Here is a 21,674-nt window from a genome sequence, read left to right as displayed (position 1 = left end):
TGTATCTTAAGCCTATCTTCTGGAGTATTGGCTGTTCCTGCCAGCTTGGTGTCGTCTACAAATTTGATGAGTTCCCCATCTATCCACTCATCCAAATCGTTGATGAAGATATTGAAGAGCACTGGGCCCAGAACACAGCCCTGGGGCACCCCACTACACACTTCCTTTCATGTAGATGCAGTTCCATTGAGGACCACACGCTGAGTACGGCCTGTCAGCCAGCTACGAATCCATCTGGTGGTGATGCTATCTAACCCACATTTTTCTATCTTATCAAGTAGTAGGTTGTGATCTACTTTATCAAATGCCTTACTGAAGTCCAAGTAAATTAAATCTACAGCATTCCTCTGGTCCACTAGTTTTGTCACTTGGTCAAAGAACGCAATAAGATTTGTCTGGCATGATCTGTTTTTGACAAACCCATGTTGGCTTTTAGTGATAACTTTGTTCGCATCAAAGAATTTTTTAAAAAGGAATAAAAAAACATGAAGCAGAAACAAAGAGAGCACCAACAAACAAAAAGTGAAGTATTTGTAAACCTCTTGCATGTCCCTAAAATAAGGTTGCTTGGCTAGCTAGAATATAGCAAGCATTTGGGACATTTGATGCAATAAGTATTCATAATGTTAAATGTACAAATAATATAGGAAGTGAGAAGTCCTTGGTGCTCTCTGAGCTTGCTTGTTTTCTTGCAGATGTTTCATTACCCAAACTAACTAACATCACCAGTGCTAGTGATGATGATGATGTTACCCAGTTTAGGTAATGAAATGTCTACAACAAAACAAGCAAGCTCAGAGAGCACCAAGGACCCCGAGTGTCAACCCCGAGTGTCAGGGCCCACTTCAAAACCTCATCCCAAGAAGGCAGGACTCTTGGAACAGTTTCTTTCCAAAAGGAACTTTTATTAGGAGAAGCTGATAGCAGGCATGATAGGCAAGATCTGAGGGTTTCCCGCTCAGATCAATATCTTTAAAGAGTCCCAAGAAAACCCCACCCCAATAGTTCCTCCGGTCACTTTGAATGGGCCAATTCCCAGGTGTTAAGTCCACTGTGGGAAAGGAGCTGATAACGGGGTCCTTTCCCATGCTTGTGAAGACATTGTTGGGTCTTTGCACCTTCCCTTCCACAGCGAGAGATAAGGCAGATGGCCGGAGGCACATTCCTTTCTCACCCAGGTAGCATCAAGGGAGAGACAGTTCAGAGGGTAAGTATGTAGGAAGAGCAGAAAGGATACATTGTAGCAAAGCAGAATAATATACCACAGAGCCTCCCCCTCAGGAGAATGACAGAACCCTCAGAAAGAAATGAATGAGGAAAGAAATGAGATAGATTTCCCCCCCCACACCCAGGTAAAGAATGGGTTCTGACAATTCCCTTTTATTAGCAATATAGCAAGTATGGTATCAGTAAAACAGTGTGATTGTGAAACGTGTCTTCATTGTCGCAATAAGAAAATTCAAATAGCATATCTTGATTAATTGAAATACTACATAATACATTAAATATATAATACATTAAGTATATATAATACATTAAGTATTTAAGTATTATGTAAAGTATATGGAAGTGAATTCCTACTGGGCAATTGAGGTGTTCATAATGGAAATTCTGTTATGTTGGAATTTCAAAATTTAAAACTTGCAAAGAATAAATCAAAGGCAGGAAATCAATGGAGGGTTTCAGCATCTCTACGATTTTTGAGTCAAATACTTTCCTACAGTTCCCCACCATCTTTCTCAGTAACTGGTTCCACTGTCGAACTGTTCTTATTGTTTCCCAGAGGTGGTTTTTCAAGAGGTAACTAGACTTCCTTGGTTTTTTTTAAAGATGTTTCACTTCTCATCCAAGAGGTTTCTTCAGCTCTGACTGGATAGTGGGGAATGGAAGGATCTATATTCCTTGCAGACAGCTAGTCATTTGCATTCTTTTAGGAGCACAGGTGTCAAATATGATCATGTCACATGATGTATCATGATGTATCATGACTTTGCTTTTGCAAAGCTGGGGTGGGCTGCATGTGACACATCTGGCCTGCTGGCCACCAGTTTGACACCCCTGTTTTAGAGAGCCGTTGAGGCCACTTGGAGGTTTATCTTGTCCTCAGGGTCACCTGAGTAGTGCCAATGAGTGTGCACCCTTCTTGGAACTGCTGAAAGGACTGTGTTGTAGTCTGGAGATAGATGATGTCATATCCCTCCCCCTCTGTTGAAAGAGGGCTGTTCAGTTTTGACATAGATGGCCTCTTTGACCACTCTTTCAAACCAGCACTTGTGGACTTGGCTGTCTTCAGAAGAGTGATCTTTTTCTTTTAAATGCAGCTGGACTGCTGAATCTTGTCCTGATGGGTTTGTTCTCTTATGTTGTGCCATGCGTTTATGAAGGGGTTGTTTTGTTTCCCCAATGTACAGATCTGCACAAGGCTCACTGCATTGTACTGCAAATAATAATAATAATAATAATAATAATAATAATAATAATAATAATAATAATAATAATAATAATAATAATAATAATAATAATAATAATAATAATAATAATATTATTTCTAAACCGCCCTTCTCCCGAAGGACTCAGGGCGGTGTACAGGGCAATAAATACAATAGAAATACAATGTACAAAAGTTAAAAAGAATTAAACATTGTAGCCCAATTGCAGTAAAAATAATAAAATTAATATTAAAACACCCCAAACCCATCAGACCAGGCTGGCTTGTTCAAATAAGTAAGTTTTTAGGTCACGGCGGAAAGAGTGAAGGTCAGGAGCCATCCGGAGCTCAACCGGTAAACGGTTCCAAAGGTCTGACGCGTCCACAGAGAACGCCCTCCCCCTGGGGGCTGCCAGTCGACACTCTCTGACCGACGGCACCCTGAGGAGGCCCTCTCTGTGGGAGCGCACTGGACGAAGGGAAGTTGATGCCGGCAGCAGGTGCTCCCGTAAGTAATCCGGACCCATGCCATTTAGGGCTTTATAGGCCATCACCAGCACCTTGAATCTCACCCGGAGGGCAACCGGCAGCCAATGCAGCTCGCGGAGTAGAGGTGTTACATGGGAGTATCGGGAAACCCCCACCACCACTTGCACGGCCGCATTCTGCACCAGCTGCACCACGTTGCTCAGTTTGTGCCTGGGAGTTTTATCCTTGGAGTGGACCAGCTTCCGCCTTAGTGTATTCTTGGGTTTAAAGTGTACACGTGTGTTGTGTTGGCTGAAGATCCTCCTGAGCTTTTCAGATATTCCTGCAACGAATGGAATGACTGTGTTCCTTCGTTTATTGTTATTTTCTTTGTCTGTTACGGAGGAGCTCCTGCTTTTTTTTGGGATTTGATGAAGGCCCACTTGGGATAACCACACATTCTGAGGACTTCCTTGATGTGTTTAGTTCTTTTTCTTTCCCATCTTTGCTGGTAGGCAGGCCTTCAGCTCAGTGGTGTAAGGTTCTGATAACTCCCCTTTTGTGCTCCAGTGGGTGGTGAGAATCAAAATTTAAATACTGATCTGTGTGGGGGGCTTTTCTGTAAGCTTCAGTGTTAAGGCTTCTGTCTTCCTTAATGTGTACTGCACAGTCCAGGAAGGCCAGACTATTTTCCTTAACATCTTCTACCAAACACCCTATGCATCATTTCATTGCTACTCATATAGTTATCACATTACATCTTGAACTAAACTAGCTGTGCTAGTTTGTTAAAGCAAAACAACAAAGAGTTTTCCGCATTTTAATTTATTATAGCACATAGTACAGTTTTAGCATTTCTTGAACTGAGTGATAGTTCATGAAATCTTATGATATAGTACGTTTGTTAATCTAAAAGGTCCCATAAAACACTTTTATTAAATTCAGAGAAGTATTAGTACACGTGATAGTGAAACCATTGGTTTTAAATATGGAAAATGCATTTGTCAGTAGTAATTTATTCTGCATCTACTACGATTTTTATTTCAATAATTATTAATCGTTAAGAAATTGTTCACAATCTGGTGTTCTGCTGCCATCTTGTGGCAATTATGTTTAGATTTTGATTTTTTTTTTTGAGAGGTACTTGTTAAAAAACATTTTTCCCCTGAATCACACTTAATATTAATAAACTTTTCCTGATGAAAGCATAGATCCAAGAATGGATCAGAATGATACCATCACTGGACATGTACAATTTCACTGGATCTCAGCTTCATTTAACCTTACGGTTTACTTGCACCTTACAGTGTGCAAGTAAGAATAGAACAAAGGGGCCAGTTTGGTATAGTGATTATCCTGTTGGCCTAGAAACCAGGAGACTGGGAGTTCTAGTCTTAGGGTCTTAGCCCAACTTATCTCACAGGGTTGTAGTTGTGGAGAAAAAGGATCAGGAAGGAAGATTGGTATGTTTGCCCCTCTAGGCTGTATATGAAAAAAAAGGCGGGACAAAAATCTAAAAAGAAATACTAAAGCAAATAGAATCAGAGATCTGGCACTGTTGAACACATGCAGGAATGCAGGGTGTAGCAGATGGGGTCATTTTCCCTTGATGGATATGCAGTTGTGTCTGGAAGAACCCTGTCATAACTTTGGTGATCATTTTTTCTCTCCCTCCTCTGCCCCCGACGCATAAACATATACCGATGTAGCAGCTGGAAAAGGCCATTTAATCCAACCCTTTAAGACATGTATCCAAATAAAGTAATCCCAACAGACAGCTGTCTAGCTTTCCCCATGAAGCTATATCCAGTGAAGGAGTGCATTACATCTTTCTCAGTTTCTGGTTCCATTGTCATAATGCTCTTATTGTCAGAAACTTTCTAACATTCAAAACCCCCATACGCCTTTCCTCCTTCACTTCTGTACATAACATTACATATTGGTGTTAAAAATTTCTATTCTAAAAAGTGACAGTATACTGTTCTGAACTGTTCTGAAGAATGGCAACAACAATGGCAAACTTAATTCTGAGGTTGCCCCATTTCAGTATCATTTCAAAAACATTCCATATGACAAATTAACTTTCTGTGGGACTACTAGACCCTTGTTTTCAAAATTCCCACAACTGAAGAATGGGTGTAAACAGAATTCTAGGAAATGAAGTTGACACATCTGAAAGTTGCAGGGATTGAGAAACAATGGTGTGAAATCTGGCTGTTCCTGCTCAAATACATGTAATTGTTAGGCCTGAGAATTCACGTGTTAACAATGATTCAAATCTTTCATTTTCCCTGAATTTTTGTTTCCTTGTTAAAAAATAAAAGAGATGACATAGCTTATAACAGAATGGACATGGTTTCATCGGGTCCCTGAAAATCAGGAATTTGGTCCAGTTAAAAATAGAACCCATTCGATAAATGGGTTCTAGGAAGAAGCTCACAGGAACGAATGAAAATAATTTATAAAATATTTTCCCAACTACCAGGTTCATGCCACTTATTACAGGTTCTGACTGCCTCTAATTGAGAATATTTATATATTGCTTTTGCTACTACACTTCAGTCCTTTGCTAGCAATTTGAAGACAATCTGTGAACTTCTTCAGATTTGTTGATCTCAAAGAGCAAAACGTGTTTTGGAGTCATAAAAAGAAAAACTTCCTTGGGATTTTTTTAATCTTCCTATAAAAGGGACATAAAAATGTTTTTGCCTTCACTATCTACATATTTGCCTCACCTTCTGTGCATTTGTCCAGCCCTATATATGAAAAGTCCTATGAGAAGGCACCTGCTAAGCCATCAACCTACCTTCCCTCAATTAGTCAAGATGAAGAGAGATGGGATAACGTAATATCTCTGCCACTACGTTCTGAAAGTCAGCAGAGAAAATAGGCTATGGAGAAAAAGATTTGTTTAACACAGCCTCAAAATATGCAGAAAATGGTAGAAAGGACATATTTTTAGGCTGAAAGAGATATCAGATAATACTTACAGGATGGCAGGAGGTCCATGTTCCAGTTCTAGATGCAATATCTAAAACTAATCCTGAAATATTGGACTCTTCTGATACCCGTGTGCACCATGTCAGCCAAAAGCTCTGCTACCCAAAGAGAGAGAGAGAGAGAGAGAGAGAGAGAGAGAGAGAGAGAGAGAGAGAGAGAGAGAGAGACTGACTATGTCTAGTCCCACCAGACACAGGAAGGTGTTTTGAAGTATTCAGAACAAGGCAGGCAGCCCACGTCACAACAGTCAGTAAGTCTGGGGTGTCAATATAAAGAGCCGGTCCTCCTCCTTACGGATCCACTTCATCAGCTTGTTGACAGCGCTGGCAGCTGCTGCTTTGGTACCCAAGGGGCTGAAGCATACGTAGAGTTCAAAAGCACTGGTCACCTGGAAAAAGTTTGAATTTCTATTACAATATGCAATCAGAGCAAAGCAGTTCCTCTCATGTTACTGTTGACATGCAAAGTAAATTGCCCTATTGTTTTTATTGCATGCAAATAATTGTTGTCAACTGTTTCATTGGGCCACTAAGTCAGGGGTGTCAAACTCGATTTCATTGAGGGCCGCATCAGGATTGCGGTTGCCCTCAAGGGGCCGGGTGGGTATGGCCAGGGTGGGCGTGGCCTACTGGGTGGGTGTGACTAGAGTGTGTATAACCTATGCATCAAGGGTGCCTATGGAGGCCTGGGCAGGAGTGGGACAGATCTGGGGGTCTCTGGCAGAAGGAGGGTCTCTGGACCAGGGCCAAGGCAGTGGGGGCCGTTCCCTCACTGTTTCCAGGATGGCTTCGTGGGCCACATGAAACCACTTCATGGGCCGGATCCGGCCCCCGGGCCTTGTGTTTGACATGTCTGCTCTAAGTGAAGAAGTGTGCAAGGTTTCAGTTGTACTAATACACTAATATATTTCCCAGATAATAAAGTTATTTGGGTCCTGCTTTTACTACAATTGTGCAGCAATGAAATAAATTCTTACCCAGGCTAGGAGATTTTCATTGGATCCAGCATAATAGATGTTAATTAGAGGACGGGAGGAATTGTGAGCTCGGCTATGCAAGTATTGATACAATTCCAGGAGTCTTTCCTTTTCTTCTTCAGTGATATAGGGAGCTTCAATCTCTGGGCTGGAAAAACACACTTTCATTGCATAATGCTTTTTGTCATAAAGATAAATTAAATAACTTTTTTTTTGCCTAAGGAAAAAATTTCTCACTTCAGCAGAATTTACAGCTAGTGATTTTTTTTTTAATCTCCGAAGACTCAGGGCGGCTTACAATCTAAAGCACAAATCAATGTGCTTAGCAATAGCCTTCATTCTATGTATATGCCTGCTTATTAGGGCTTTCGCCCCCCCAAGCGGCATTATTACAAAGTCAGCTTAATTGCCCCCAACAATCTGGGTCCTCATTTTACCTACCTCGGAAGGATGGAAGGCTGAGTCAACCTTGAGCCTGGTGGGACTCGAACCTGCACTAATTGCAGGCAGCTGGTGTTACTTAAGGAGGCATTAGCCCACTGCTCCACCAAGGCTCTATTTTACTAAATAATGTCCCCTCTCCCAATTTTGTGATGAGTTACCATTAAAACACAATCTCAAAATATACGAGCTTGAAATTTTATTAATACCAAAGACTGTTGAGAATTAAGATCAGGACTTTGTTTAGACAATAAGCATTTAACCTGCAGTTCTAGGGTCACATCTCCCAAAGAGTCTCCGGTAGAGACTCAGAACCTGTCCAAAAACTGTTGCTACTTTTTTATTATTTTTTTAAAATGTCAATACAATATTTACATGCTATAATTTACATATTCTTGACATTCTATAATTTATATAACTTAAGAGTATTGGAAATAAAAAAGTAGGTAGTCTGTCAATATTAGTTACAATGTAGGATATCAGTGTTACTATCCAGCATTAAAATTATTTGACTTTTTCAATTCAAAGTCAAGAATAATGTTGTGAAAGATAAAAATAAAAAAGAAACACACTCCAATTTGCATCAAGGTATTTGTTATATAATAAAATTTTTGATCTTGTGTGTGTGTGTGTGTGTGTGTATCCAAATTGTTTTGAGATCAAAGAAGAGAAAAACATGTAAATTCAATTCTTCCTGATTTTGCCTGGTTCTTTCTCCATGTCTTATTTACTTCTTGAATAGCTCTCAGCACACCATTCAAAGGTAAAGTGTGGCCTGTGATCCAACAACCTGAGACCTCTTTGCACAAACTAAATGTAGACATTTGTATACAGATGTCTTTAGGTGGAACTAGAGTGTACTCTGTTTTGTCTGTAACATTTAAGTTTTTTGTTTCATTCCAAAAGAAACTGTAGGACTGGAAAGACAGATCTGATCATTATCTCCCACATCAGATCAGAAAATGGATTCTACAAACAATATTTTCGAAGTGGATCTACAGTACTTACCTACCTCCTCACAATTAAGTTGCAGGTGTAATTTGGATTGTATTCTAGAGCAGAGGTCCCCAACCTTTTGGGCACCAGGGACCGGTCCCCGTGGAGAGAGGTTTTTCTGCGGACCGAAGGGTGCGTGGTTTTGTGTGCTGCCGGCATCTCGCAGATGGGACTTTGCTTGTGTGTGCAGCCCGGTTGCTGGCATGCTGCAGCCCGGTACTGGTCCACGGACCGGGGGTTGGAGACCCCTGTTCTAGAGCATACAAAGTCTCCTGAAAGTATGATTAGACTATTCAACTAAGCAATAAACTAGGTTTTTGGGTGCTCCTGGATTACGCAATAAACCCCATTGCCTTTCTCATTTTTACTGCTAGCTGGCTACCTATGTTTTATTACTATTCATTAAACTGGCTATTTAGTGTATAAGTATCTTTGATTTGATGGCCACAGGGCCACAAATTATTAGGAGGATTGTTCAAATACCTATAGCTCTAAAGACAGAGCTGATTTTTGTTTCCTGGAGACATATTGTGCATGTCAATTTGTAATTTAATTTATTTTATTAATTCAGTAGGAACTTGATGTCCCAAGGTTAAATTTCATCTTCCTGAAATAGACTATCCAACATAGACTAAATTGATCCCATTAATGGAGAGTAGATCAATTCTATCTATCCTTGCCTTCAGCAGAGTTCTAGAGAGAAGCTTGAAGATGGGTTTTGCCCAGGATGGACTCTCACCTGGTAAAAAGTCCTGAACTCTTAGATTTGTAGATGAAGTGTCGAAGGTCTGGAATTCCCACCTGGGAGACACTGTAGAAAGGAGTACGCAATGCTTCCAAGAGAACATGATGAACACCACGCTTCTTTAGGCGTTCTTGGAACTTTTGCTTGCAGTGAGATACAGTAAAGAAGTCCTCACGATCAGTAGAAATCAGGACAAGGCACAAGTCAATGTTTGGTTCCAAATAAGAAATGTGAGCATGGAAGAAACCATTGGAATTGAACTTGGGAAGGCATATTGGAGTCCAGGCTTCTCCTTCTCTAAATGAGGAGGATGAGCTAATGAGATTAAAGAGTAAATGGAGATCAATTGGATGAAGGAATTGGTCCCTTTTCCTCACAAGTGATACCAATTGGTTCTTTGACAATAAGATGGCAAATACTAGGCTTTTAGCTTTGGCTTGTTGAAGGCAAGCACTCACCACATCCCTGACTGCAGCAGCCATAGGCAGGCAACGTGCTGCCCCCATGAGAAAACTGGGGTCTCTAGCCATCAGGTCTACCAAGTTGTCAGTTATACGCTCAGAGCCTGCTAACAGTCTCCTTAGATCATAGTTCTGCTTCTGTTGGAATATCCGGTTAAGCTGAGTCAGTGTCAAGAGACTGACTATCTGGTAATAGATATAAAGGAGTTCTTGAGCAATTTCTTGCTCTGACTGTCGAGTCTGAGCCACTGCAACAAGCACCAGGGGACTCTTGCGCACGAAGACCACCTTGTATCCATCTGGCAGAGTCAAAATGGAGAGGGAGAGAAGGAGAGCAAGAGCGTCAATAGTTTGAGCTACAGTGGTAACCCTAAAGCCCTTTTTGAAAATAGTTTTTACTTCAGTGGAGGTTACTCTGGGGAACTGCATATTGTACTCTAGCTGTTTTCTGATAATTATTGTTCTTTGCATGCAAGGGGTATTTTACGAATATCTACCTGAAATAAAAAATGGTACAAATTATAGGTTTATTAGTTCTGTGAAAAGTAATGAGAATTAACTAAACTTATTCTTAGGTTTTAAAAGTTGTTATTTATGAAGTTTTGACTAATTCTCTTCCACCTCAAGGTTGGCCAGTAGCAGCCATCTTAGCAATCTAGTCATATTCTTCTGTCTGAACATGGATTTTGGTCAGTTTTTTTTTTAATAAATTGACTTTGGATTTGCTCCTTGCTCTTTACAGAAACATCTTAATTGTTCATCTATAACTTACTTGATGCTAAACTAAAGATAAATGGCATATTAACAAATTATTAAACTTGTTAAGTTAAACCAAATTTCCCCCATCCAAGTTATTTCTTTGTTAATTTTAATGTATTTGTTCTTACTGTTTTCATCTTTTATAATACTGTTTTATTGCATTGTAAGCCTCCTAGAGTCAAGTGATAGCCTGATGGGCAGTGAGTACATTAAAAAAAATAACTTACAGAAGCATTTTTTATTGTTTTGTGTAAAAATCAGCACTTTTAGCCCTAAAGCCAATGTTATACTGATTATCTCTGCAGAAGACTCTGCACTCTCATTTCTTCTGTCTTTCCCTCATACCATATTCTATTTTCCAACAGGCCTAGTTTGTCAGGAAGAAATGTTATGAATTAGTACCTGCATGAATTGATCTGATGGCATTCTTTTCCGCTTCTACAAAGGAGACCAAAGCCATCATTACTCCCATGGTAGTAGACAAAGCCTGTTCACACCCATATCGTGAGTATATGGGCTTGCCTGCCTCACTTAGAACAAAGATGTGCTTCTGATGCATGCGCCAGGTCTCCATGGTTATATCTTCTTCTTCTTTCCCTGACAGGACTGAACCTCGACGTGAAGCTTGTGGTGACAGTTCCAAATTGCCCTCACTGTTCTGCCTTATCTCTTCTTCCAGGTCCAGGGCTATACCAGTAAGTTGTGTGCTTAGTTCACTGAAATCCTTGCTGATCTCTTCCATCTTGAGCTCGTCACCTTGAGACTCTTCCCTCTCGCCTGGGCTCTTGGGTGCCAATTCTGTATTGTCTGTACTGGTTAGGTCCTCATATGACTTAGTGTGAACAAATATGGCTCCCTCTTGGCCTGCCCCTGATAAACAATGCCAGAATAAGTGGTCAGTTTCTCAGAACAGAACAGAGGGTAATTTTAAACTGTGACAAAGGCATCAGAACAGAGTGACTTCCAAAGTTCCTCAGTGCATCAGCCTACGTAAGATGGTAAATAAATCTTGATTTTCTTTAATCTTCTGCTAAAATTTCTGTTTCTGTGCTTTGTGTTAACTAAGGAACAAGGGGTTGCATTTAAATATTAAAGGTTAGAAGATTACATTTATTTTAATGAATACACCCTACCACCCTTAAACCATAATGGATGCTCTTCCTTTGAAAACAATGTAAAACAGGCAGATCTTTTAATTTTAATATTTTAATGTGATAATTGTACTACCTGAGCTCAAACATTTTTAATTCTTACTCAGGAACTTGAAATTTATTATCTGTCTTTCTTCCTTAAGTACCGCATGCATATTCTTTAGGTATATTTAATAAATTAGTCAGAGAAGGCTGAATTTTAAAGCAGTGAAAGAAAAACTGAGAATTAAGTTCCCAATAATAATCTGAAATCAAGTTAAGAATCTCAGACTACTGAGTCTTAGATTCACAGAAATATGGCCCATTAAGCAGAAACAGTGGTTTTCATTCTATGAAAAGATATGGTTTGAGATTAATTATTCTCAGAGTCTAAAATCTAGATTATCTGCTCATGTATTATTCTGGATGATTTTTCCCCAGTTTTGTAGTTTCTTTTCCCTTTTCTTGCATGATTGTTGATATTTCTGCTACATTTGCTTGGAAATGTTACTATTATTCTTCCTAATAAAACCCAGGAAAGTGACCATATTTTTTAATATCAGCCTGAGACTAGGATTTTGGATAGCAATTTAGTGGCTTTTTAGAGTTGATTTAATCATAGACTTATAACTTTGCCATCTGCACTGCTGTCCATCTATTTCTGGGCCCAATACAAAATGTTCACACATTAACATATAAAACTCCAACAGCTTGAAATCAGGCTGTCTGAAGCAGCTTCTCCAGTAAGGCAGAGCAGGTAGTTATAAAAAAAAGTCTTCTTTTCTGATTTGCATAAAACACCATTTTCAGATTAATTAGCCTGATATCTATGTTATGATAATTTTGATCCCAGGTAGAGCTCTTACTTTCCTAGGCATCTGAAGTATTGTTTTGGCATTTTTAATGTTAGTGTTTTGCTACCGTTTTAGTGTGACTGGGTGCTATATTTGACATTTCTACCCATTCTGCTGGTTGTGGTGCTCTCTGTGCAGGTTTTTATTTAGTAATGGTTCTCACAGAGGATTCCATGTGGAAAATAGGTCACTTGACTGGATTTTATAGGCAAGAATAATTGCTGCTTTCTGGCTGCCATCCTATTCTTCTTAGTAAACTACCACTGTATAGTAGTTCTTCCCTCTCAATAAAAGGATGTTCATTAAAAATATCAGAAAAAGAGGAAGGTCTTACTATCATCTAAAATAAAACTGATTATATTGCATATCCACACTCTCTGAATATATATATACATATATATATATATATATATATATATATATATATATATATATATATATATATATATATATATATATATATATATATATATATGAAGAAAGAGTGAATGGATCAACAGGAAAGATTAAGAAATGTGTTGTTAAATGGAGTTGATGAGATTCTCAGAAAGGAAGATTAAAACAAAATCAAACACAATGTATGGAGCAGTGAATTTTGCATGTTAGAAACAACGATACTGTGCAACAATAGAAAGGTAAGCTTAAGTATAGTGTATGGTGTTAGCATCAAGTAGATTTACAATAACAATAATAGAGTTGGAAGGGACCTTTAAGATCATCTAGTCCAACCCCCTGCTCAGGCAGGAAACCCTATACCATTTCAGACAAGTCGCTGTCCAGTCTCTTCTTAAAAACTTCCAGTGTTGGAGCATTCACCACTTCTGGAGGCAGGTTGTTCCACTGGTTAGTTGTTCTAACTGTCAGGAAGTTTCTCCTTAGTTCTAGGTTGCTTCTCTCCTTGACTAGTTTCCATCCATTGTTTCTTGTCCTGCTTTCAGGTGCTTTGGAGAATAGCTTGACTCCCTCTTCTTTGTGGCAGCCCCTGAGATATTGGAATACTGCTATCATGTCACCCCTCACCCTTCTCTTCATTAAACTAGACATACCCAATTCCAGCAACCGTTCCTTATATGTTTTAGCCTCCAGTCCCCTAATCATCTTTGTTGCTGTTCTCTTTCTAGAGTCTTAACATCTTTTTTACATCGTGGTGATCAAAATTGGATGCAGTATTCCAAGTGTGACCTTACCAAGGCATTATAAATTTTATAATGGTATTAACACTTCACGGGAACTTGGTTCCATCCCTCTGTTAATGTAGCCTAGCACTGTGTTGGCTTTTTTGGCAGCTGCAGCACACTGCTGGCTCATATTTTAAATGATTGTCCACTAGGACTCCGAGATCTCTCTCACAGTTACTACTATTGAGCAAGGTACCACCTATACTGTACCACATATATACTGTACTGTACATTTGTTTTTTCTTGCCCAAATGTAGAACCTTACTTTTTTCACCACTGAATTTCATTTTGTTAGATAGTGCCCAATGTTCAAGTCTGTCAAGATCCTTCTGTACCTTAAGCCTATCTTCTGGAGTGTTGGCTGTTCCTGTCAACTTGGTGTCATTTGCAAATTTGATGAGTTTCCCATCTATCCTGTCATCCAAATCATTGATGAAGATATTGAAGAGCACTGGGCCCAGAACAGAGCCCACCACACTCTTCCTTCATGTAGATGCAGTTCCATTGAAGACCACATGCTGAGTATGGCCAGTCAGCCAGCTATGAATCCATCTGGTGGTGATGCTGTCTTACCCACATTTTTCTATCTTATCAAGTAGTAGGTTGTGGTCTACTTTATCAAATGCCTTACTGAAGTCCTAGTAAATTAGTCCAAGTAAATTAAATACATTACCTTTTCCTTATCTTATTCCTTAATTTCTTTGGCTCATTATTTCTTACCCCATTTGGCATCGGTCTATTTATTCCCTACCCCAAAAAGGAATAACATGATTGTATATGTGTGTTGTGTGTAATAACAGTATTCCACACAAAATGCACAAAGTATGTCTACTATGACTCACCTGGTTCTGTTCCCTCGGTCAATCCTGGGGTTGGACTCTCTGACCTCTCGGACTGCTGTCCATCAGTCGGGGCCAAGGACCCATTCGACACATCCTTCTTCTTATAAACATCCACAGCCATTATTAGAAATTAGTGATCTGCAAGCAAACACATCAAAACTACTAACCTTTAGTGGCTTTATTTGTTTGTTTGTTTGTTGATTGATTGATTGATTGATTGATTGATTGATTGATTGGACTTATGTCTGCCCATCTCACTTAACTCTGGGCAGCTCATAATAAATAATCCCTAAAACTTAAAATTTTCCAGCTTGAATTAATAATCAACTACATTTGAGTTTCATTCTAACATACTAACTATAAAAGGGCACTGCTAGGGCAGAAACCCTTTGGTATAATTAATCATTTCAGGATGAGGAATATAAAACAGACCTATGAAACAGTCTGACTACACAGAACATTTTCCCATGTTAACTGATCTGTCAGTCCAGCTGCTTGATTTCACATGAGACACTGAACTGAATGTAAGGTTTATAAACTAAATGTAAGAGCTGTATTTGCATAATGTGGCTTTCTTAATTTATAGTTCAATAGATTATATGAATATAACCAACCAACAACTTCTTTAATGTCTTCTGCTCCAAGTGTGAGAGGATTGGCACAATATTCAGGAACAAACTGAGCAGCCCAATGGTTTTGAGGTAAAATGTCCTTTTTTTCTTTTTCCTCCCTCTGACCATCAGAAAGTAATGACAAAAAGTCGCTTAGCAACATCATATAAAGAGAAGGTCTTTGAATTCAACATATTTTCAAAGACCTGAGTGACTAATTCTGATCAGATGTCTACATGATTGGACATCTCTGCCATTTCCTGAAAGATAGGGAAATTGGTCTTGATCATCTTAATTGATCTCCTCTAAATCTTCTCTAGTTCATTATATCTGTTTTGAGGTGCAGCAACCATAACTGCACACAATTTTCTACCAATGGTCACACCATAGATTTATATTATGTTTTAAAGCAGGGGTCTTCAAACTTGGCCCTTTTATGACTCGTGGACTTCAACTCCCAGAATTCCTCAGCCAGCATATTTGGCTGAGGAATTCTGGGAGTTGAAGTCCACGAGTCATAAAAGGGCCAAGTTTGAAGACCCCTGTTTTAAAGGTAGTAATACATTATGTCTCTGTGTGTATACAATAATACAATATCAAAACAATATTGATACCTCTATTTTCAGTGCCATTTCTTATTATTCCTAACTTGCTGTTGGCCTTTTTTTTTTACAGTAGATGCACATTGCATTGACACTTTTGTAGAACTTCTCACCGTTACTTCAAGAAAATTAATTAATTAAATCAATAAAGCACTCATATCTTTTGGGGACTACCATAGTAGCCTGAAAAAAATGTGTCACCTTTAATAAACAGAGAATGCTGTGTTTGTTCATTTCTGAAATATTTTTGAAATAAGTCCCTATGTAGGAACATTAAGCAACCTGACTCTCTTGACATATTTTAGATTTATATCTGTATTAGCTCTAGCCTGTAAGGCCTATGGAAGAGAGCTACAATATAATAATAAAAATATTTGTGGGCTACAGATAACATCTCTCGTATGTAGCACATGACTAATTGGGCAGAACTGCTTCTCAATTGCAAGCATCTTTTTCCTAATAGTGTACTTTATTTAACCAATAGGAAGGACTTTTTTTTCCTCCCAAATGAGGTACAGACATTATTGTTGAAAAGCTTGGATACTTTTGAAGATTAGAAGAACAGAATAGAGCTGGAAGGGACCTTGGAAGTCTTCTAGTCCAGCCCCCTGCTCAAGTAGGAGAACCTATACCAATAATAACAATAACAATAATAACAACAACAACAACAACAACAACAAAGTTGGAAGGGACTTTGGAACCCCCTGTTCAGACAGGTGACTGTCTAGCCTCTTCTTAGAAATCTCCAGTGATGGAGCGCCCACGATTTCTGGAGGCAAGCTGTTCCACTGGTTAATTGTCCTCACTGTTAGGAAGTTTCTCCTTAATTCCAGGTTGCTTCTCTTTTTGTTTAATTTCCAACCATTGTTTCTTGTCCTGCCCTCTGGTTCTTTGGAGAATAGTTTGATGCCCTCTTCTCTGTGGCAGCCCCTCAAATACTGGAATACTGCTATCATGTCACCCCTGTTTCTTCTTTTCTTTAGCCTAGCCAAACTCAAATCCTGCAGCTGTTCTTCATATGTTTTAGTGTCCAGGCCTTTGATCATTTTAGTTGCTCTTCTCTGAACTTTTTCCAAAGTCTCAACATCTATTTTGCCAATACTGGTTATAGTTTCCCAGGTGTGGTCTTACTAGGGTTTTATAAAGTGGTATTAATACTTCATGTGATCTTGATTCTATGCCTCTGTTTATACAACCCACGATTGTATTAGCTTTTTTGGTGGCAGCTGCACACTGCTGGCTCATAGTCAAGTGATCATCCACTAGGACTCCAAGGTCCTTCTCACAGTTACTGTTTTTGAGCCACGTCTCGTCTAATCTGTACTTATACCTTTGATTTTTCCTGCCTAAATGTAAAACTTTTATTTTCTCCACATTAAAACTCATTTTGTTGGACAGGGCCCATTGTTCAAGTTTGTCAAGATCTTTTTGGCTCCTGAGCTTGTCTTCTGGGCTGTTAGCTATTCCTGCCAGTTTAGTATCATCTGCAAATTTGATGAGTTCCTCTTCTATTCCTTCATCTAAGTGATTAATGAAGATATTGAAGAGTACTAGGCCTAAGACGGAGCCTTGTGGTACCCCACTGCTTACTTATCTCCATGTGGATATAGTACCATTGAGCACTACTTGTTGAGTACAGTTTGTCAGCCAGCTACAAATCCATCTGGTGGCGATGTTGTCTATTCCATCTTTTTTTAGCTTACCAAGCAGTAGGTTGTGGTCTACTTTGTCAAATGCCTTACTGAAATCTAAGTATACTATGTCCACAGCATTTCACTGGTCTACTAATTTGGTCACTTTATCAAAGAATGAAATAAGATTAGTTTGGCACGATCTGCTTTTAACAAACCTGTGCTGGTTACCAGTTATAACTTTGTTTGCTTCCAGTTGATCACAGATCTGTTTTTTGATTATCTTTTCCAGAATCCTCCCAGGTATTGATTTTAGGCTGATTGGTCTGTAGTTTCCTGGGTCTGTTTTTTCCCCCTTTCTTGAATGTGGGAACTACATCAGCCCTTTTCCAATCCTCAGGTACTTCCCCAGTGCTCCAGGATTTTTGAAAGATATGCATTAATTCTGAAATAACATCTGCCAGCTCCTTCAGATCTACGGGATGTAATCTGTCGAGTCCCAGTGATTTATATTCATCAAGGTTGAATAGGTGTTTCCATTGTCTTATTTTAATTTTTGTTTCTAGTTTGCATTAACAGTTGCTTAGAACAGTTTTCTAGGAAAAGCTAATCCTTTTTATAATACCTCAATGGGATTTTTCTTCCTTTTCTCTCCTTTCCTGTCCACCTACTTCTGAAATAAAGGACTGTCCTATTTATAATAAAGGATGTATAGCCACTGTAGTGCATTTCCACTACTGTCTCTCAGCCTTAGAAAACACACAAGAACATGCATAAAATATTTCTCTTTCCAAGATATAGCAGCAAAGAAAAAACAAACAGTATGGAGAAGGTGTGAAGGAAAGAGGTAATTGAAAAGAAAACATTGGGGGAGCAAAACTGGATTTATAATTTATTTCCCTTCATTTCAGAGGAGCCATCTTAATTTCAGGGTTGTCTTCTTCCTGGAACACTATAGTTCTTGTTTATCTCTAGCCCTCTGTAATTCAATAAATTGTGATTAGTAAAGCTCCTTTTCATTTTCTCAAGGCTAACTGGTGCCTTATCTAGAAACTGCTAAATGTTTATTACTGCAGGAGCTAACCTGGACTTCATTCCTACCTCATGATTCAGATTTTTCCCCCCCGCTCTTGACTTCTAGTGTCTATTTGCTTCTGAGGGTTTACAGTTAACACATTTATATTCTTTATGCCAGGGCATCTTAGTAGAACTGGCATTCCAAGTAAATAGCTCCTATACCAGTTCTTTGTAGGAATAGTTCCATGGAAATAAAATTCATTTAGAAGACCAAATCTGGAGCTCTGTTTCAACTTGAACTTCTTCTGAAGTGTCATTTGAGTTCACAAGCGAGAAAGAATTAGGGCAACCATAACAGGGCAGCAAAAAACTGGGCAAGCACTAAATGGTAGCAAGGCGATATAGACTTTGCTACTATGTAGTACTTATTTAGATTTTGGCAACCCAGATATAGTAGCTTTAAAAAAATCCCTGAATGACAGATTTTTTTTGTCATCAGTTGAATTGCAGTCCCTAATTAGACTCTGCCACCAGCAGTGGCAAATCAAACCATTCTCAATTCTGTACCTGAATGCATCCATGAACGCCAACTGGCAATCAAATGGCATGATGAAAATTCTTTAATTTCACAACATATAGACAGATTTAACCATACTGGTAGTTTCAATTGGGAAAATGTGGCAAATCCTAGACAAGGCCTAATCCAAAAATGCCAGGGAATTTCTAGAAGCCTGGCACTCTGACAAATCAGCCAGCAATAGACATGTAGACATTGACAATGTGTATAGACTATGCAAAAGAGACAATCAACCAGCCCAAAAGAGAAAAAGACTTCAGCACCGCTCCACCAGTAATCAGTACTCAGATCAGCATAGATGAACTCCAAGATCAACTTCAGATCATCAAGTAAGCAATGCCCCAATCAAGAAACTGCCATTAGTAAACAGCACAACCAAAGAATCCCTAAGACCGCCCCCACCCACACAGACAGGCAAGACACCAGAATATAAACTTACAGTAAACAGCACTCCTTCTAACACTGATGATGTTACCTAGTTAGGGTAATGAATGTCTGCAAGAAAACAAGTAAGCTCAGAGAGTATCAAGGACCCCTCATTTCATTACTTTCTGCTAAATACAAACAGGCATTGACATATCCCTAAGAATGTGAACTGGTTCAAATTCTTCTTTCACCCTCAGTTTGCACTTTATACCAAAGCTGGTTACACAGTTAATTTGGAGGAGGGGGAGCTGCCAATTAAAAGGTTCCATAATTCTATAAATTCTATAAAATTTCAAAATATTTGTCTGGAAATGAAAAGGAACCTGAAAACCAATTTGCTAATTTAGATTATTTGAAGATAGACAATTAAATTACATATTTCCCTACATGAATTATTTGTGGTTTTGTACAATCTCTCCCTCCTAAATGATGCTGTGAGTTCAAATTAATACATGGTTTGTGTGTGTGTGTGTGTGTGTGTGTGTGTGTGTGTGTGTGCTCTTCACTTTCCTTCCACCATGTGTTATCATTGCTGTCACTAACTACTCTTGGAGAAAAATCTATTGGAGCACATCAACAACTTAAACCTCTGTTTAATTTCCAGACTCTGGTAAATCGCTTGGATATCATAAGAGATTGATTTGCATGAAATTCAGTTAAGCTGCCTTTCCCTGTCATCTGCCACAGTAGCAAGTTTCAGTTAGGACAGCGCTGAGAATATTTGCAAAACTGAAGACAACTATCAACAGGCCTAAACTCTGTATTTTTCTTCCTGTTTATACTTTCAGTTCAGGAATATAAAGGGTACTTACAGTTTTGACAGGAACAAGCTGTCGACAGAGAAAACGTCAGTGAAAGTCTGCTTCTCCGCTTGTGGATGAAATCTGAGCAGAAGGGGAAGGACGTAAAGCTCCGGGGAAAGGAGGAGGAGGAGTTCAGTCAGCAGCGATCTCCTAAGGAAATTCTGCCATTGGAGTCTAGAGCATGCCTTTCAATCTCGCCAGCTGATTCTGTCTTCTCCAGCTACATCCAGGAACGTACAGTGCACTACCTACTTCTCTTTTTTCAAAGGTCACTTTCTCAATACCACAGATCCCAGTGCATCTTGGGGATTGTAGTCCACAGTTCTGTAGTTTGCTGTTTTGACGGTCAAAAAGTGAGATTCATTTCTAACGGAGAAGTAAAAAAGCATCTGCCAACATTTGAAACATAGGATAGATTTAAACCACCCTTCTGTTCAGAATTTCTTAATCTCTTTGATAATGTTGAAAATGTAATAAAAATTGATATGGGATTACGCCTGCAACAAATACATAATTTCTCATCTTAAAAAACAACAACAGGAAGAGAGGCCAGGATCTTTAGCCTCATATTATAGACAAAGGGAAATTTTAAAAAAATCTTATATCACTTTTTATTTTGATGTTTTGAACACCACCTTCACATTTTCTTGGAAAGAATTTTTTCTGGGGTTGTTTCCAAAGAAGATATTCTTTAGACAGTAAAGAATTGTTACAAAACTTTGCACCAATTAAAACAAATATAATTGTGATCTTGTGTGTCAGTTTAAAAAGAAACATAAAACAAGGCATTATCTTTATTACAGTTAAATAGTTGTATTTAAAATGCCAAAACTATTTTTGTTTTCATTCTATATCCTACTAATTGGTTTGATATATGACAAAGGATATTTCATTATAACTAAGTCAGAATATCACATAACTAAGTCAGAATATCAGCAAATAGCCTGAGCCTGCAAAGATGAAGTGAGGAAAGCTAAGGCTCAAAATGAACTAAGGCTTGCCACCAAAGTCAACAATAGCAAAAAGGCTTCTTTCAACATGTAAAAAAGAAGAAAAAAGTGAAGGAAATGATTGCTCCATTAGTGGGGGAAAGTGGCAAGAAGGTGACAAGCAACAGGGAGAAAGCAGAACTATTTAACTTGTTTTTTGCATTTGTCTTTACACAAAGGGAAAAAACAGACCAACCTATAAAAAATAGTGCCATAAAAAACAGAATAGAAACACAAGTTAAGATAGGCAAGAAAATGATAAGTGAGCACCTGTCCAGTCTAGATGGGTTTAAATCACCAGGACCAGATGGATTACACCCCAAGGTTCTCAAGGAACTGGCAGATGTGATTTCAGAACCATTGAACTATATTTTTCAAAGATCCTGGAACACTGGGGAACTACCAGAGGACTGGAAGAGAGCTGATGTAGTTCCTATCTTCAAAAACAGAAAAAAAATGGATCCAGGAAATTACAGACCTATCAGCCCGACCTCAATACCTGAGAAGATTCTGGAAAAGATAATCAAACAACGAATCAGCGAGCACCTAGAGCAGACATGTCAAACACAAGGCCCGGGGGCCAGATCCGGCCCATGAAGTGGTTTCATGCGGCCCACGAAGCCATCCTGGAAACAGGGAGGGAACGGCCCCCACTGCCTTGGCCCTGGCCCAGAGACCCTCCTTCTGCCAGAGACCGTCAGATCTGTCCCACTCCTGCCCAGGCCCCCATAGGCACCCTT

At 39.0% G+C, this 21,674-nt stretch overlaps 1 protein-coding gene across 2 annotated transcripts; it reads right to left on the bottom strand.

Moving 5' to 3' along the window:
- Positions 1-3,715: 3,715 nt before the first annotated feature.
- Positions 3,716-20,163, bottom strand: LOC308679390 (vacuolar fusion protein MON1 homolog A-like). Of its 2 annotated transcripts, XM_081347004.1 has the most exons (6): positions 19,955-20,163; positions 14,279-14,416; positions 10,677-11,144; positions 9,049-9,814; positions 6,873-7,020; positions 3,716-6,284 (listed from the first exon to the last, which is right to left on the bottom strand). In XM_081347004.1, exons 2-6 carry the CDS (start codon positions 14,397-14,399, stop codon positions 6,144-6,146), a joined length of 1,644 nt encoding a protein of 547 aa, XP_081203130.1. In that variant the 5' UTR covers positions 14,400-14,416; positions 19,955-20,163; the 3' UTR covers positions 3,716-6,143. The 2 variants fall into 2 exon arrangements, with proteins under 2 accessions (XP_081203130.1, XP_081203131.1); XM_081347005.1 differs by lacking the exon at positions 10,677-11,144.
- Positions 20,164-21,674: the final 1,511 nt, after the last annotated feature.

The sequence above is a fragment of the Vipera berus genome (genome assembly GCF_964194415.1).
Source record: "Vipera berus genome assembly, contig: HAP1_SCAFFOLD_380, whole genome shotgun sequence".
NCBI classification, from domain to species: Eukaryota; Metazoa; Chordata; class Lepidosauria; order Squamata; family Viperidae; genus Vipera; species Vipera berus.
The sequence above is the reverse complement of the archived record's forward strand: the minus strand, read 5'-3'. Positions and strand labels throughout refer to the sequence as shown.